The sequence below is a fragment of the Phyllobates terribilis genome, unplaced genomic scaffold (assembly GCF_046119375.1).
Source record: "Phyllobates terribilis strain yellow unplaced genomic scaffold, ASM4611937v1 Scaffold_10__3_contigs__length_209671492, whole genome shotgun sequence".
In the NCBI taxonomy this organism is placed as follows: Eukaryota; Metazoa; Chordata; class Amphibia; order Anura; family Dendrobatidae; genus Phyllobates; species Phyllobates terribilis.
In genome coordinates, this window is record NW_027362770.1 from 136,522,810 (window position 1) to 136,541,217 (window position 18,408).

General features: G+C 48.7%; 1 protein-coding gene across 4 annotated transcripts in view; it reads right to left on the reverse strand.

Annotated features, from left to right (window-relative positions):
• The window catches only part of NMUR2 (neuromedin U receptor 2), a 34,795-nt gene extending 27,482 nt beyond the window's left edge, over positions 1-7,313 (reverse strand). For 3 of the 4 annotated variants that reach the window (XR_012250854.1, XM_073649297.1, XM_073649298.1), the window contains exon 1: positions 6,154-7,313. Coding sequence is in view for 3 of the 4 variants with exons in the window: in XM_073649297.1 (XP_073505398.1) it covers positions 6,154-6,879 (726 nt within the window). In the remaining variant the exon portion in view is untranslated. The remainder of the gene's footprint in view (positions 1-6,153) is intronic. The other variant, XM_073649299.1, reaches the window with a different exon arrangement.
• Between the last annotated feature and the right edge of the window lie 11,095 nt (positions 7,314-18,408).

Sequence of the window (18,408 nt, forward strand, 5' to 3'; positions counted from 1 at the left end):
ACCCCAAGTGTTGGAGAAAACTACTGTTTTGGGCGCATGTCGGGGCTCGGAAGGAAGGAGTGACGCTTTGGAATACAGACCCTTTGGAAATTTATCTACAAGTGTGGTGAGGATTTTAACTACATGGTTGTTTTCCGAAAACAAGCAGCAGTGGATGCTGCTGATTGAAAATTGCAAACTGCCGTTGTAGTGACCAGGACATTGTAGTCCTGTACATTGACCAATGTACAGTCCTGTGTATTGACCAATACTTTATGCCCAGCTCACGCTTCTGGAGACAGAGACATGCACCCGTAAATGAGTCTGCCTCTCATCGCTACAGAAATGCCAAACATGTGGACGCTAACTGCGGTTTAGGCACACTGTGGGGCTTAAAAGGGAGATAGCATTTGTATTTGGGAGCACAGAATTTAATGAATTTCTTTTAAGGGGCAAGGGCCATTTTGCGTTTCTAGAGCCTTTTTGCTATTAGTAACGTGGAAGCCCCCTATATTTCCGCGAACAGATGATGGACTTAAGTGGTGACTTGCTTCTTTTGTGGACTGAGTTGAAGCTTTTATTGTGATCCAAAATGTTATGTAAAATGTTTCCATTTATCCTCTATGCTGAGCACAGATATCAGTGTTGCCATTTAAATCTCTGAGTGACGTAATTCAAATGAAACCCCCGAGGGATCCATTCACTGTAATGAGGCAGCAGAATTAGGCCTCTTTCACATGTCAGTGTGTCCGGTACATGTGGTGGCAGTTTCCACACGTACCGGAAACACATACACACGCAGACCCATTCAAATGTATTTCCACAGACCGTGTGTCCATGGGCAAAACACGTCGAAATGTCCGTTTTTTTCCGCGCTGCACAGGCTGCAAAACGTCCTGCACTGATGACACACGGAAGACATCCATGTGTCATCAGTGTGACACATACCGGCGCCTGGGAATCAGCGGTCCAGTTAGCGCTGTTCCCAATTGTCGGGTGCTGAATGCTGCCCTTATTATTGTCCCCTGCTGGGGCTGCGATCAGCGCGAGCAAGGGACAATGATGAGAGTAGTATTATGCTCCCGCTGCATCCTGGTGTAAAAATAAGAATAAAAAAAAAAATCCTTATACTCACTTGTCTGAAGATGTCCCCCGCAGTAATCCACCGGACCGCTCACGCAGAGGAGCAGGGGAGAATGACTTGCTCCAGCGAACGAGCGACAGAGCTGCGCTGAGCTCAGTGAGAGACAGGACACTGCTCACTGAGCGCAGCTCTGGGGCCAGCTCACTGGAGTGAGTCATTCTTCCTGACTTCTCGGCATGAGCAGTCAGATGGGTTACAGAGGGGTACATCTTCGGACAGGTGAGTATAAGGATTTTTTTATTTTATTCTTATTTTTACTCCAGGGCACAGCAGGAGCAGAATACTCCCTCTCAACATTGATCACAGCCCTGGCAGGGGACAATGATGAGGGCAGCATTCAGCACCCGGCGCTTGGGAACAGCGCTTACTGTAACACTGATTCCCAGGTGCCGGTACATGTGCTCCTGATGCAACACACGGGAGGCACACGGCTGCCACACATATGCCACACAGGTGCACAAAGACACATGGACACGGATATCTCCGGTCCTGTTTTTTCCGGAAATATCAGGACGTGTGAAACCAGCCTTATTCTCTACTCCGTCTGGCCTCTGTTTAGCGGTGCCGGTGTCCTTTTTTTCAGAGGTTAACAAAACTGTGGCTGATGCCACTTTTATGCACGCCTAATAAAAAGACGGACACTGTGAGATCACAGGCCAGGCAGGTTCACGGTGCCTCCATCTGCCTCATTACAGGGAATCTTCCACCGGGGGTTCCGTCTGAATCATGTATTTCAGAGATTTACACGGAAACCCCGGTGTAAGTGCTCAGCGCAGATCACAGGATAAATGTGAGCTGAACGGTACTGCGATCTTTGGGAGGCAGAATGAACAAATCAGCAGCAGGTGAAGAATTGGTTTTATTTATTTTTTAACGCCGTTCCTCGTGCGGTATAAGTGATTAGGCGACTTTATCCTTCAGGTCGGTGCGATTACAGCGATACCAGGATAACTTCTATACCTTATGAGTTATGACCTGTCAGCCTTGCAGACACAAGATAGTTTGATCATGCACTGCGCAAGATCAAACTATATTGCTAGTGCCTGGTGACCCGGATGCAGTCATGAAAATGATCAGGACCCTACAATGACGTCCAAGAGCAGAGGGGCTTGCTTGCTCTCTAAATGCTGCGATCGCACCGATCGCAGCATTTCGGTGGTTAAAGTGCCGGGGGCAGTGCGGGCACCGCTCCTGGCACTGAGTGCCAGGTGTCAGCTGTCAGAATTAGGACAGCCCAGGACACAAGGACGTATTATTACGGCTCAAGTAAGAAAGGGGTAAGAGAGATAAGCCATCAGAGGAGACTGGCATTAGTTTACTCCCTTTTCAGAACCCATGCACACTTGACCAGAATGAGCATGTGTATGGGAAGAAAGGGTCTTGAGGAGAGGCTGTTAGTTCAACAGTCATCTAAAGTGTATGGTCAGATTAATAGATACATATACAATGAAACTCTCACTCCAAGTAATAAACAGTTACTGAAATGGGATATATTATATGGTGATCAGGACAGATTATAGCAAATCTATTGGTGGCAATGGTTAATAAACACCTAAACCCTTCTGTGCTGCAAGAAACCTGAATCTATTTCCTTCAATTTATCAATATTTCCCACTTGTTACATTTTATGAAAATACGGCTATTAAATCCAATCACCATCGAATTGAATTAACACAGCGGTAAATGATTGGAGATTGTGCAACATTCGGAAACAGGAAACTGCAACTAATGTGATTTGTTTTCTGTTATCTTCAGCCGCGGAAAGCAAAATATCAGCTGAATGAATCCTGTTACATTATGCCTAGTTTTTCCATCTTGCTGAGTTTAACTCGAGCATTAAATTGCAGACACCTCTAGCAACAGGAGGTTAGATGAGGAGGAGGAGGTACATTACACAGCTCTGTACTATAAAAAGCTTTGAATATATATATTGTAAGGCGGCGGTGTTCACACCATGCAGTAACTGAGGCAGTGACCCAAGCAAGTCCAACACAAGCAGCTTTTATTCAGCAGACTACGGGTGAACAGAAAAGTCCTCCGGTTCGTAGCCTGCTTAACACAAGTCCATAACAATGGTTGCAGGGGGCAACGGCCACTCCGGGCCGCTCAGAGCCTGATGGGTGCAGAGCCTTCCCAGGCGTAGGTTCAGCTACTCACAGGTCCACCAAGCTTTCCTGCTAAGCTCCTAGCAGGTCCCAACACTGAACAACACTAATCCTCAGTGCAGGGTTTTTAAAGGACCTGTGGCAAGAGCCACTGGAAAACCCGGGTTGGAGGGAGGAGGCCGCCCCACTGCCTTCCTGCAGCCTCCTCCAAGAAATGAAGGCCCTGCCGAGCTTTACTTAATCTGCCTTAGCTGGATAGTCTGACCAGATCAATGCTCACCTTCATTCCAGCATTGCAGCCGCAGCTGTGTCTGTGACTGTCATGCACTCCAACAGGTTTAATAGGTCTCTGTACACATTCTGGGGGATATATAACGTCCCTCGTATACGGTCCCGGTCACTGCCTCACAATATATGTATATATATATATATATATATATATATATATATATATATATATATATATAGCAAGAAAGCAGGAGGTAAGGTCCAGGATAGCAGACATGTGTTTCTGAGGTGGTTTTTGTTTTGGCTGGATTTTGGGTCCAGGATTTAGGAACGACCAAAAGAGTCTTGGTGGGAAAGGTTGCTCCCATACTTCTGTCCGGGTCTTACAGGCCTAATAAGAGGCAGCTGGGAGTAGCTCAGCAGTGTGCGTGTTGTGTTGGAGCATGAGAAAGACCGTTCATTGCTGACAGTCTATCCTGGAAATTGAGAGATGCCTGTAATACCAAGTTGGTGAGACCATTTGATGTACTTTTCCTTACCCAGAGAAAGAATTGTTTTGTTAATCGTCTGTGCTGAAGAAAGGACTGTTTTCATTTTTGGAGCTGTAAAGTTCATGAAAGACAAGAAATATACTGTGTGGATATTAAAACCTTATACCAGAGAGCCGAACCCCCCAGAATATATATATAGTCTCCAGGAATAGCATTGTTGCAATGCATCTAAATAATCCTATCTTTGGAATATGTAGCAGAGCTCATTGTATTATTTTTTTGCTTTATACTATCAGTCTATCCATTGCTACTGCCTGGCCGCTGTTCGAATGAGTGACAATACTTCGACAGACCAAAGGGCTGGATTTAATTACCATTTCATGGAGGATTGGTATGATCAAAAACATGCCAGTCATATTTCTAGTCTCCGACAGCCCAGTCTATTAGATTGCTGATGTCACAAGGCTTACACAAAGAGTTAAAAAAACAATTTTAATCCTGCTCCATCTGCAGGCGATGAATCATTTATTGAAATAAAACACTAAGGATAAAACAGAGATTTATAGACCTCATGCATCCAATAAACTCATTGCCACCTGCACTAAAGTCTCCCCCTTCTCCATTCCTCCTGTTGATATAATTATGGTAGTTCCCAGCAGTTGGTATCCTGCTATGCTTATGTATCGTGAAGTCATGTCTCACCTAGTTCATTGGTAGCTGTTGTCAAACTGATATTGCCATTCTTAGTAGTGGTTACCTTTTTCTAAAAATGTATATTTAATTAAACCATTGATGCCCCAAATTTCATTGACATCTATACTCTAATGTGATCATTTGTAGAATAGCTAGTATGCAAAGTATATGATGGTACTAAGATCTGGTCTGGATCAAGGCATTATCCTTTCAAAGAAGTAGCCTGCATTCATAATATATTATGCTACTAAAGATCTGGTCTATATGAAGGGATGGTCTTCTTAAAGAAGTAGAAAGTATTCATGTGATGGTACTGAAGATCTAGTTTAGATCAAGGAATGGTCCTCTCAAAGAAATAGCAAGTATACAAAATATATAAGAGTACTAAAGATCTGGTCTAGATCAAAGGTTGTTCCTCTCAAATAAATAGCAAGTATTCAAAATATATGATGATAATGAAGATCTAGTCTACGTTAAGAGGTGGTCATCCCAAAGAAATAGCCAGTATGCAGAATATGGATGAAATGGAAGATCTGGTCTACAATATGAAAAGGGGTGTTCATCTCAAAGAAATAGCACATCTACAAAATATATGATGGTACTGAACATCTGGTGTAGATAAATGGATGTTCTTCTCATAGAAATAGAAAGTATTCATAATATATTATGGTACTGAAGATCTGGTCTAGATCATGGGATTGTTTTCTCAAAGAAACAGCTAGTGTTCATAAAATATGATGGTACTGAAGATCTAGTTTAGATAAAGGTATGGTTCTCTCAAAGAAATAGCAAGTAAACAAAAATATATGAAAGTACTGAAGATCTGGTCTAGATCAAAGGGTTTTCCTCTCAAATAAATAACAAGCAATTAAAATATATGATGGTAATGAAGATCTAGTCTAGATAAAGAGGGGAGAGGTGGTCATCTCAAAGAACTTGCCAGTATGTAAAATATATAATGGTATGGAAGATCTGGTATGAAAAGGGGTGTTCCTCTCAAAGAAATAGCCCATGTACAAAATGTATGGTGGTACTGAACATCTTGTCTACATCAATGGATGGTGTTCTCAAAGAAGTAGTTAGTATTCCTAATATTTGATGGTCCTTTAATTGGGATGGTTCTTTAAAAAAAAAAATAGCAAGTATACAACATATGATGGTCCTGAAGATCTGTTCTAGATAAAGGGATGTTCATCTCAAAAGAAGTAGAAAGTATTCATATTATATTATGGTAATGAAGATCTTGTCTAGATACAGAGTGGTCATCTCAAAGAAATAGCCAGTATGCAGAATATCCTCTCAAAGAAATAGCCTATGTACAAATTATATGATGGTACTGAGATTTGGTGGTCATCTCGAAAAGGTGATATTTTTGAGATGTTTCACTGTACAAAGTGTACATTTTTAAGGCTTATTAAGTTATGAGACAGGAAGTTCCTATATCTACAGCCGTATATAACCTCAAAATAACATATAAGTACAAATATTATGTTGTCAAAGACATCAAACTTACTTTAATGCCCATCAGGCAGTAAAGGACACTGATGACTCCCATTGGCAGCACAAAGAAGAGCAGAGATGTGACCTGGATGATACAGTTGTATATCCACATGGGTTGGATCACAGTACAAGTGGCAGAATCAGGAATAAGACTTCCATTGGGAAAGTTCTGCAGTTCGATGCCATGAGTACTGGTATTGGGAATGGAAAAAAGAATGGAGAAGATCCAAAGTGTGATGAGTATCCTAAGCGCTCTTCTTCGGGTGCTCTTCAGTTTGGCTTGGAAGGGATGCATAATGGCTACGTATCTCTCCACACTGACGGTGGTCACACTAAGAATAGAGGCAAAGCATACAGTTTCAAAAAGAATTGTCTTAAAATAACAACCCCAGGGACCAAAAAGGAAAGGGTAGTTGCTCCACATCTCATAGACTTCAAGTGGCATCCCAATAAGAAGGACCAGGAGGTCAGAAACTGCCAGACTGAACAGGTAATAGTTTGTAGGAGTCCTCATATTATGATGCTTTAAGATCACCAGACACACCAGCATGTTACCACTGACCCCCACCAAGAAGATAACTGCGTAAACTAGAGTCATGGGCAATGATAAGCGACTGCGCTTTGGCCCACAAAGATGTGCTAAATATTCTTCAGTGCTATTTAGATACCTCAGCAAAGAGTGGTCCGAAGATAAAGTAGAACCTGGCCACGAGGAATTGATGTTCTGCAGGTCATCCATGACTATGGCTCGATAAAGTCAGAAGGACACAAAGCGAGTCCAAAAAGGGTTGACTATGTCGATAATAATAAAGAAATGGGCAGAAAACTGGGAATGAGTGATTGATGGTTAAAACAGAACATAAGTAACAGGATGCAGATGGGGGGACATAAAATACACTAAAAAGACACAAATGAGAATAAAATACATATGGAAGAGGTCTAAAATAGATAGAAAACTCAACTGATAATGTCTGGATGGAACATGAATGAACTAAAAGTTAATAAAATAATCGAAAAATGGAGAAATAATGCAAATTAATTCAGAAAAAATAACACAAATGACAGAAAATCTTCTTTCCAGGCACTTTTCATATGAAGACTTGAGTTTCCCGGATGATGGGAAAATGCTGCCTAACTCTCAGTTTGTGCTGCTGTGATACTGTACACCAGTTGCCTTTCAAAGATCTGTGTTTTCAGCTGAATTTCTCCTCCCCGAATGATGCTGATTGGGTGCTTGGGATTATTCAACACTCTCACAATGACTTGAAGCAGGATTTAGCACGGATGTATCTAAGACTGAGAGTCTGCTTATTGCAGGTGGTTTGCTGCTATTCATCATCAAGTTCCACTGACAGCAGTTTAACAATGGTGTCAAAGAAAGGGTTAAAATCCTATCACATACATTCTGCGCTAATTACGTGGCTATGCGGGCAATGCTGGCTAAAAAAAAAACTGACAAAGCTATTTATCTGCCCAAATGTACAGCTCGTTGTGTGAAAAAAAAAATCTCTGTAATCTTTATTCGGGAAATGAGCCATAAACAACAATCAATATTGTAGCCGTGGGACTTAAAGATATAGATATTCAATTTGTAAACTATCTGGATCCTTTATAAAATGAAGTATTACTGATCTCCATTCCTGTAAACGCTAATGTTTTTTAATAAAGGGCTGCCCAATTTAGAAAACCAATTTTCCTTTAAACTATTTTTAAATTCCTCCCGGAATCTGAAAAAGCGCCACAAAAGAGCTATAAAATGCACATAGTTTCATGGTATGTGCATTCTGAGCTTTTGGAGTGGAAACTCTAAAAATCCTCCTCTAAATCTCAAAACTCAAAAATGTTGAGTTTCCACTCAATCTCTGCTCTGATAACTCAGCAAAAAGACTCTTTGTCCACATAGAATTTTTTGGAGCGGAAACTTTCTAAATCCTACTCAAAACTCCTCGAAAAATAACTTGTAGATTCTGCTGACGTTTTGCTCCGAAAACTCTGTGAAAATACTACATGTGCACAAAACCTTCAAGGGTCATTTTGAAAATATTAAGTTGTCCCCTATCCATAGGGCCTTGATTCCTAGGAGCTGAGCTCTGCAGAGTCCCATATTTAATGGAAGTTTTACTCCATTGACTGTCTATGGGACTTCTGGGAAGAGGAGCGTAGAGCTTGGCTTTTTCAGCAGTACCTTAGACAATGTTCAGTGACATCACACAGTGCACCCTGCACTGCCGCCGGAGAGGAGCTTCAAAGAAGTATGTGTGCTGAACTGGAGACAAGCCAGGGAAAGTAAAAACACCCATGATCTATATATATCTATATATATAATTGTCTTATCCCGTCTGTCTGTCTGTCTGTCTGTCTGTCTGTCCTGGAAATCCCGCGTTGCTCATTGGTCCGGCAGCGGCCAATCAGCGCCGCGGGATTTCTGAAAGAAGATCGCGGCCGTTAGCGGCTCTTGTGCGGGACGGAGATGCAGCTGGGAGATGACCGGCTCGAGTCGCTCATCTCCCGGCCGGTAGCAGCAGTAGGACCCCGACCGCCGGCGCCGCTGACCTCCATGCGGAAGGGAGGACTGGGGAGCGGCGCTGCGGGTCGGGATACTTCTGCTGCAAGCAGTCGCTCATCTCCCGACTTCTCGCAGCGGAAGTAGCCGCACAGGCAGCGGCGCTCCCTGGTCCTCACCAATACGATTCCGCTCCCCGGTCCTCACCAATACGATTCGCTGATTGGTCGCGCTCTCCGCCCGCGACCAATCAGTGATCTTGGCGCTAAAGTTAAACACCACTCTGCTGATTGGTCGCGGCCGCTGCCCGCGACCAATCACCGATTTGGGCGCCACATTTAAATAGCGGCCGCGACCAATCACCGATCTTGGCGCCACATTTAAACACTGCTGTGCTGATTGGTCGCGGACGCTGCCCGCGACCAATCAGTGATTTTGGCGCCACATTTAAACACTGCTGTGCTGATTGGTCGTGGACGCTGCGCGCGACCAATCAGCGATCTTGCCGACACATTTAAACACTGCTCTGCTGATTGGTCGCGGCTGCCAGCCGCGACCAATCAGCGAGATTGGCGCCAAATTTAAACAACGCTCTGCTGATTGGGCGCGGCTGCCAGCCGCGACCAATCAGCGAGATTGGCGCCAAATTTAAACAACGCTCTGCTGATTGGTCGCGGTTGCCAGCCGCGACCAATCAGCGAGATTGGCACCAAATTTAAACAATGCTCTGCTGATTTGTCGCCGACACCAGCCGCGACCAATCAGCGAGATTGGCGCCAAATTTAAACAATGCTCTGCTGATTGGGCGCGGCTGCCAGCCGCGACAATCAGCGAGATTGGCGCCAAATTTAAACAACGCTCTGCTGATTGGTCGCCGACAGCAGCCGCGACAAATCAGCGAGATTGCCGCCAAATTTAAACAACGCTCTGCTGATTGGTTGCGGCCGCCAGCCGACCGCGACCAATCAGCGAGATTGGCGCCAAATGTAAACAACGCTCTGCTGATTGGTCGCGGCTGTCAGCCCGCGAACAATCAGCGAGATTGGCGCCAAATTTAAACAACGCTCTTCTGATTGGTCGCGGACTCCAGCCGCGACCAATCAGCGAGATTGGCGCCAAATTTAAACAACGCTCTCCTGATTGGTTGCGGACGCCAGCCGCGACCAATCAGCGAGATTGGCGCCAAATTTAAGCAACGCTCTGCTGATTGGTCGTGGCCGCCAGTCGGCCGCGACCAATCAGCGAGATTGGCAAAAAATTTAAACAACGCTCTGCTGATTGGTCGCGGATGCCAGCCGACCGCGACCAATGAGCGAGATTGGCAAAAAATTTAAACAACGCTCTGTTGATTGGTCGCGGCCGCCAGCCGCGACCAATCAGCGAGATTGGCGCCAAATTTAAACAACGCTCTGCTGATTTGTCGCCGACACCAGCCGCGACCAATCAGCGAGATTGGCGCCAAATTTAAACAATGCTCTGCTGATTGGGCGCGGCTGCCAGCCGCGACAATCAGCGAGATTGGCGCCAAATTTAAACAACGCTCTGCTGATTGGTCGCCGACAGCAGCCGCGACAAATCAGCGAGATTGCCGCCAAATTTAAACAACGCTCTGCTGATTGGTTGCGGCCGCCAGCCGACCGCGACCAATCAGCGAGATTGGCGCCAAATGTAAACAACGCTCTGCTGATTGGTCGCGGCTGCCAGCCCGCGAACAATCAGCGAGATTGGCGCCAAATTTAAACAACGCTCTTCTGATTGGTCGCGGACTCCAGCCGCGACCAATCAGCGAGATTGGCGCCAAATTTAAACAACGCTCTCCTGATTGGTTGCGGACGCCAGCCGCGACCAATCAGCGAGATTGGCGCCAAATTTAAGCAACGCTCTGCTGATTGGTCGTGGCCGCCAGTCGGCCGCGACCAATCAGCGAGATTGGCAAAAAATTTAAACAACGCTCTGCTGATTGGTCGCGGATGCCAGCCGACCGCGACCAATGAGCGAGATTGGCAAAAAATTTAAACAACGCTCTTTTGATTGGTCGCGGCCGCCAGCCGCGACCAATCAGCGAGGTTGGCGCCAAATTTAAACAACGCTCTGATCTCCCGACGGCAAGTGTGAACGGAGGACCGAGGAGCGGCGCCGCCGGTCGGGATGCTTCTGCTGCGAGCAGCCGCTCATCTCCCAGCTGCTCGCAGCGGAAGTACCCGCACAGGCAGCGCCGCTCCCCGGCGAACAATCAGCGATATGGGCGGCAAATTTAAACCCCGCTCTGCTGATTGGTCGCGGTCGCCGGCAGCGACCAATCAGCATTATTGGCGCCAAATTTAAACCCCGCTCTGCTGATTGGTCGCGACCACCGTGCGCGACCAATCAGCGATTTTGGCGCCAAATTTAAAACCCGCTCTGCTGATTGGTCGCGACCGCCGTGCGCGATCAATCAGCGATTTTGGTGCAAAATTTAAAGCCCGCTCTGCTGATTGGCTGCGGTCGGCGGCCGCGACCAATCAGCAGTATTGGCGCCAAATTTAAACACCGCTCTGCTGATTAGTCGCGGTCGCCGGCCATGACCAATCAGCAATATTGGCGGCAAATTTTAACAACGCTCTGCTGATTGGTCTCGGTCGCTGGCCGCGACCAATCAGCAGTATTGGAGCAAAATTTAAACCCCGCTCTGCTGATTAGTCGCAACCACCGGCCGTGACCAATCAGCGATATTGGCGCCAAATTTAAACACCGCCTCGCTGATTGGTGGCGGTGTCCGGCCGCGACCAAGCAGCGATATTGGCGCCAAATTTTAACACCGCTCTGCTGATTGGTTGCGGTTGCCGGCCGCGACTAATCAGCATTATTGGCGCCAAATTTAAACACCGCTTTACTGATTTGTCGCCGTGGCCGGCCGCGACCGATATTGGCGCCAAATTTAAACACAACGCTAAGCTGATTGGTCACGGTTACTGGTCGCAAATAATCAGCATTATTGGCGCCAAATTTAAACCCCGCTCTGCTGATTGGTCGCGTTCGCTGAACGCGACCAATCAGCATTATTGGTGCCAAATTTAAACCCTGCTCTGCTGATTAGTCGCGACCACCGGCCGTGACCAATCTGCGATATAACCGCCAAATTTTAACGCCGGTTTGGTGATTGGTCACGGTTGCCGGTCTCTCCCCAACCAGCGATTTTGGCGCCAAATTTAAACACCGCTCTGCTGATTGCGCCCTGTCGGCCGCATACATATTCTAGAATACCCGATATAATCATCTTATCCCATCTGTCTGTCTTTCTATCTGTCTGTCTGTCCAGGAAATCCCGCGTCGCTGATTGGTCCGGCCGCGGCCAATCAGCGACGCAGGATTTCAGAAAAAGATGGCCGCCGTTAGCGGCTCATCTGCCGGACGGAGGTCAGCGACGATGCAGCAGGGAGATGACCGGCGCTAGCCGCTCATCTCCCCGCTGCTGGCAGCACAAGTACCCCGACAGGTGGCGCCACTCACCTCCATGCGGCTAATGTCGGGAGATCAGCGGCTTGGCCCGCTGATCTCCGGACGGCAAGTGTGAACGGAGGACCAGGGAGTGGCGCCGCCGGTCGGGATGCTTCTGCTGCGAGGAGCCGCTCATCTCCTGGCTTCTCGTAGCGGAAGTAGCCGCACTGACAACGCCGCTCCCCGGTCCTCACTAATACGACGCTGATTGGTCGCGGTCGACGCCCGCGACCAATCAGCGATATGGGCGGAAAATTTAAACGCCGCTCTGCTGATTGGTCGCGGTCACCGGCCGCGACCAATCAGCATTATTGGCGCCACATTTAAACCCCGCTCTGCTGATTGGTCGCGGTGGCTGGCCGCGACCAATCAGCATTATTGGCGCCAAATTTAAACCCCGCTCTGCTGATCGGTCGCGGTGGCCGACCGCGACCAATCAGCGATATGGGCGGCAAATGTAAACGCCGCTCTGCTGATTGGTCACGGTGGCCAGCCGCGACCAATCAGCATTATTGGCGCCAAATTTAAACACCGCTCTGCTGATTGCTCGCGGTTGCCAGCCGCGACCAATCAGCAGTATTGGCGCCAAATTTAAACCCCGCTCTGCTGATTGGTCGCGACCGCCGGCCGCGACCAATCAGTGATTTTGGCGCCAAATTTAAACAACGCTCTGCTGATTGGTCGCGGCAGCCGGCCGTCCGCGACCAATCAGCGAGATTGGCACCAAATGAAAACAACACTCGGCTGATTGGTCGCGGCCGCCAGCCGACCGCAATCAATGAGAGAGATTGGTGCCAAATTTAAACACCGCTCAGCTGATTGGTCGCGGCCGCCAGACGCGACCAATCTGTGAGATTAGCGCCAGATTTAAACAACGCTCTGCTGATTGGTCGCGACCGCCGGCCGCGACCAATCAGCGATTTTGGCGCCAAATTTAAACAACACTCTGCTGATTGGCGCCAAATTTCAACAACGCTCTGCTGATTGGTCAAGGCCGCCGGCTGCGACCAATCAGAGATTTTGGCGCAAAATTTAAACATCGCTCTGCTGATTGGTCGCGGTCGCCAGCCGCGACCAATCAGCGAGATTGGCGCCAAATTTAAACACCGCTCTGCGAGATTGGCGCAAAATTTAAACAACGCTCTGCTGATTGGTCAAGGCCACCGGCCGCGTCCAATCAGCGATTTTGGCGCCAAATTTAAACACCGCTCTGCTGATTGCGCCCGGTCGGCCGCATACTTATTCTAGAATACCCGATGCGTTAGAATCGGGCCACCATCTAGTGTGTGTATATCTATGTTTGTGTATATTTATATGTCTGTTTATATGAATTTTTGTATATATGTTTTCAAATATTTACAGTTGAAACCAGAACTTTACATACACTATATAAAAAGACACATCTGCATGTTTTTTTTTTTTCAAAAGCTGACATGAAATCAGAATAAACCTTTTCCATTTTAGGTCAATTAGAATTACTATAATTTTTAATATTTGCCAAATGCCAGAATAATGAGAGAGAGAGAGAATGTTTTAAGGCATTTTTATTACTTACTGAAAAGTCAACAGTTTACATAAACTAAGATTCCTATGCCTTTAAACAACTCTGGACTGCCCATATGATGATGTCATGTGTTTGGAAGCAACATCTGAGTTAATTAGAGACTAGTGTTGAGTGAGTATGCTGCCCGCGACCAATCACCGATTTGGGCGCCACATTTAAATAGCGTCCGCGACCAATCAGCACAGCGGTGTTTAAATGTGTCTGCAAGATCGGTGATTGGTCGCGGGCAGCGTCCGCGACCAATCATCACAGCAGTGTTTAAATGTGGCGCCCAAATCGGTGATTGGTCGCGGGCAGAGGCCGCGACCAATCAGAACAGCGGTGTTTAACTTTTGGTCCAAGATCAGCGATTGGTCGAGGCGAGAGATCACGACCAATCATCGAATCGTATTGCTGAGGACCGGGGAGCGGAATCGTATTGGTGAGGACCGGGGAGTGCCGCTGCCTGTGCGGCTACTTCCGCTGCGAGAACCCGGAACATGAGCGGGCGCTCGCAGCAGAAGTATCCCGCCCCGCAGCGCCGCTCCCCGGTCCTCCCTTGACACCCTAGCCGCATGGAGGTCAGCGGCGCCGGCGGTCGGGAGATGAGCGCCTTGTGCTGCTCATCTCCCGGCTGCATCGCCGCTGAGCTCCGTCCCGCAGATGAGCCACTAACGGCCGCCATCTTTTTTCAGAAATCCCGCGGCGCTCATTTTCCTGGATTTCCTGGACAGACAGACAGACAGACAGACAGACGGGATAAGACGATTATATATATAGACTAGATGGTGGCCCGATTCGAATGCATCGGGTATTCTAGAATAGGTATGCGGCCGACGGGGCGCAATTAGCAGAGCGGCGTTTAAATTTGGCGCTCAAATCGCTGATTGGTCGCGTTAGGCAACCGCGACCAATCAGCAAAGCGGTGTTTAAATTTGGCGGCAATATCTGTGATTGGTCGCGGCCGCCGACCGCGACCAATCAGCAGAGCGATACAGAGCGGGGTTTAAATTTGGCACCAAAATCGCTGATTGGTCGCGGCCGGCGGCCTATACCAATCATCCAATTTGGCGCCAAATTTAAACACCGCTCTGCTGATTGGTCGCGGCCGTCAGACGCGACTAATCAGCGACTTTGGGGCCAAATTTAAACCCCGCTCTCCATCGCTCTTCTGATTGGTCGAGGCCGGCGACCGCGACCAATCAGCAGAGCGTTGTTTAAATTTGGCGCCAATCTCGCTGATTGGTCGCCTCGCGGCGCTCATCTCCCGGCTACATCGCCGCTGAGCTCCGTCCCGCAGATGAGCCGCTAACGGCCGCCATTTTTTTTCTGAAATCCCGCGGCGCTGATTGGCCGCTGCCGGACCAATGAGCGACGCGGGATTTCCTGGACAGACAGACAGACAGACAGACGGGATAAGACAATTATATAGTAGATAGGGTATGCAGTGAGTCCAAAGGCTGACAATTGTAGGAAAAACCCCACTAAGAATTTAAAGACACACAGAGCAGAGCCACAGTAACAAGGTATGACATGCATAGGCGGATTATAATGAGGGCAATCCGGGCGACCGCCCGGGGCCCCGTGCCTCCAGAGGGCCCGCGGCTCCGGGCGGGGTGTCTAATGCCGGATTGCCCTCATTATATGTGCGGGCCGCCGCGGCACATACCGATAGCAGTGGCGGGAGGGGGGGCCCCGTACCGCTCCCCCAGCAGCGGCCGCCGCTACTTCTTCATCGGCCGGGCCAGCACTGCAGCAGTTAACTTCCCTGTGCTGGCCCGGCCGCGTCACTGCTAGGAGACACGGCCCTGTGCGCGGCCGTGTCTCCTAGCTGTGACGTCACGCAGTGCGCACCCGGCCTGCACTGCTGCACCGAAGAGCCTGAGGACTGAAGCCGAGCCGGGGGATGGTGAGTGTGTATGTGTGTATGTGTGTGTGTATGTATGTGTGTGTGTGTGTGTGTGTGTGTATGTGTGTGTGTGTGTGTGTGTGTGTGTATGTGTGTGTGTGTGTGTGTGTGGGCAGATGTCATTGTGTGATGTCTGTTTGTGTGTGTGTGTGTGGGCAGATGTCATTGTGTGATGTCTGTTTGTGTGTGTGTGTGTGGGCAGATGTCATTGTGTGATGTCTGTTTGTATGTGTGTGTGTGTGTGTGTGGGCAGATGTCATTGTGCGATGTGTGTGTGGGCAGATGTCATTGTGTGATGTCTGTTTGTGTGTGTGTAGGCAGATGTCATTGTGTGATGTCTGTTTGTGTGTGTATGTGTGCGTGTGTAGGCAGATGTCATTGTGTGATGTCTGTTTGTGTGTGTGTGTGGGCAGATGTCATTGTGTGATGTCTGTTTGTGTGTGTGTGGGCAGATATGATTGTGTGATGTCTGTTTATATGTATTTTTGTGTTTCAAATGTGTTTATGCGTGTATGTATATGTTTGTGTGTGTGCGTGACTGCGTGCGGCCACCTGCTGAGTATAGTTGGCGCCGTGCGGCCTCCTGCTGTATCTGGGGGGGGCGCCGTGCGGCCCCCCGCTGTGTATAGATGGCTACGTGCGGCCCCCCGCTGTGTATAGATGGCTACGTGCGGCCCCCCGCTGTGTATAGATGGCTACGTGCGGCCCCCCACTGTGTATAGATGGCGCTGTGCGGCCCCCCGCCGTGTATTGATGGTGCCGTGCAGCCCCCTGCTGTGTAGAGATGGCGCCGTGCGGCTCCCTGCTGTGTATAGATGGCTACGTGCGGCCTCCCGCTGAGTATAGATGGTGCTGTGCGGCCTCCTGCTGTCTCTGGGGGGGCGCCGTGCAGCCTCCCGCTGTGTATAGATGGCTACGTGCGGCCTCCCGCTGAGTATAGATGGCGCTGTGCGGCCTCCTGCTGTCTCTGGGGGGGCGCCGTGCGGCCTCCCGCTGTGTATAGATGGCTTCGTGCGGCCTCCCGCTGAGTATAGATGGCGCTGTGCGGCCTCCTGCTGTCTCTGGGGGGGCGCCATGCAGCCTTCCGAAGTGTATAGATGGCTACGTGCGGCCTCCCGATGAGTATAGATGGCGCTGTGCGGCCTCCTGCTGTCTCTGGGGGGGCGCCGTGCAGCCTCCCGCTGTGTATAGATGGCTATGTGCGGCCTCCCGCTGAGTATAGATGGCGCTGTGCGGCCTCCTGCTGTCTCTGGGGGGGCGCCGTGCGGCCTCCCGCTGTGTATAGATGGCTTCGTGCGGCCTCCCGCTGAGTATAGATGGCGCTGTGCGGCCTCCTGCTGTCTCTGGGGGGGGGGCGCCATGCAGCCTCCCGCTGTGTATAGATGGCTACGTGCGGCCTCCCGATGAGTATAGATGGCGCTGTGCGGCCTCCTGCTGTCTCTGGGGGGGACGCCATGCGGCCTCCCGCTGTGTATAGATGGCTACGTGCGGCCTCCCGCTGAGTATAGATGGCGCTGTGCGGCCTCCTGCTGTCTCTGGGGGGGGCGCTGTGCGGCATCTATACTCAGCAGAAGGCCGCACGTAGCCATCTATACACGTATACTCAGCAGGAGGCCACACCTAGCCATCTATACGGTGCCATCTATACACAGCGGGAGGCCGCACGTAGCCATCTATACACAGCGGGAGGCCGCACGTAGCCATCTATACACAGCGGGAGGCCGCACGTAGCCATCTATACACAGCGGGAGGCCGCACGGCGCCATCTATACACAGCGGGAGGCTGCACGGCGCCATCTATACACAGCGGGAGGCCGCACGGCGCCATCTATGCACAGCGGAAGGCCGCACGGCGCCATCTATACACAGCGGGAGGCCACACGGCGCCATCTATACACCCCGGGAGTCTCAGTGCTTTGCAAGAGCAGTCAATAAATTCTGCTTGACTAATTCTGAGCACCATAAAGTCTGGTTCGCTTCTAACCTGCTGTCTTCATTTTCAGCTTGCTGAATTCTAACTCATTTACTGTCATTCGAGACGATGCCTTTGCTGGTCTCTTTCACCTTGAATACCTGTACCACTTAATGTCATATCTTTGATTCTGTTCTTCTTCATCTACTGGCATGTGCAATTGTATGAGCATGTATTCATATGAATTTATGACCTACTTAAACCTTCGAGGACCTTAAATTTTATTCAACTATGGGACATATATGTGCCTTGGTCCTCAAAGGGTTTTTAAAGGGGCTGCAAACATAAATACAAAAAAAATTATTCAATTAGTGCTTTTTGTGTTCATTTAATTTTTATTTGAAGTCCATTTTTTTATATACCTTGAAATTAAGCCCTACCCCATGGAATGAAGCCCTACCTACATGACATCTGAGAGCTACATGGATCCCGCTTGTGAGGTGCCTGTCCGTCACTACTATTCAGTTTTAGGGTCCACTCATTAAGCCATATATTCTCTCATGCAAGAGAATAGGGCCAATTATGCTAATGACACTCGGCTCAAACTCTGTCAGAGCTTCAACTGAATGTGATCCGATTCTCTCGCAGCACAGATATGGAGAACTTACTTTCTCCATCTTCTCCATAGTCTCTGTGAGTGTTCATCAGACTGCACTTGGATGACATCCGAGTGCAGTCTAATGTTTTACGTGCACCCATAGACTTGTATGGGTGCACATGGTCCGAATATCGAATGAGATTATTTTCTCATGCCGATAATCGCAGATCTGCACTGTCCCATAGCATAACATAGGGCCGAGTCCTATCCAATAAAACATCACATAGCATTCGGCCGTGTTATACGACAGTGTGAGCGAGCCCATA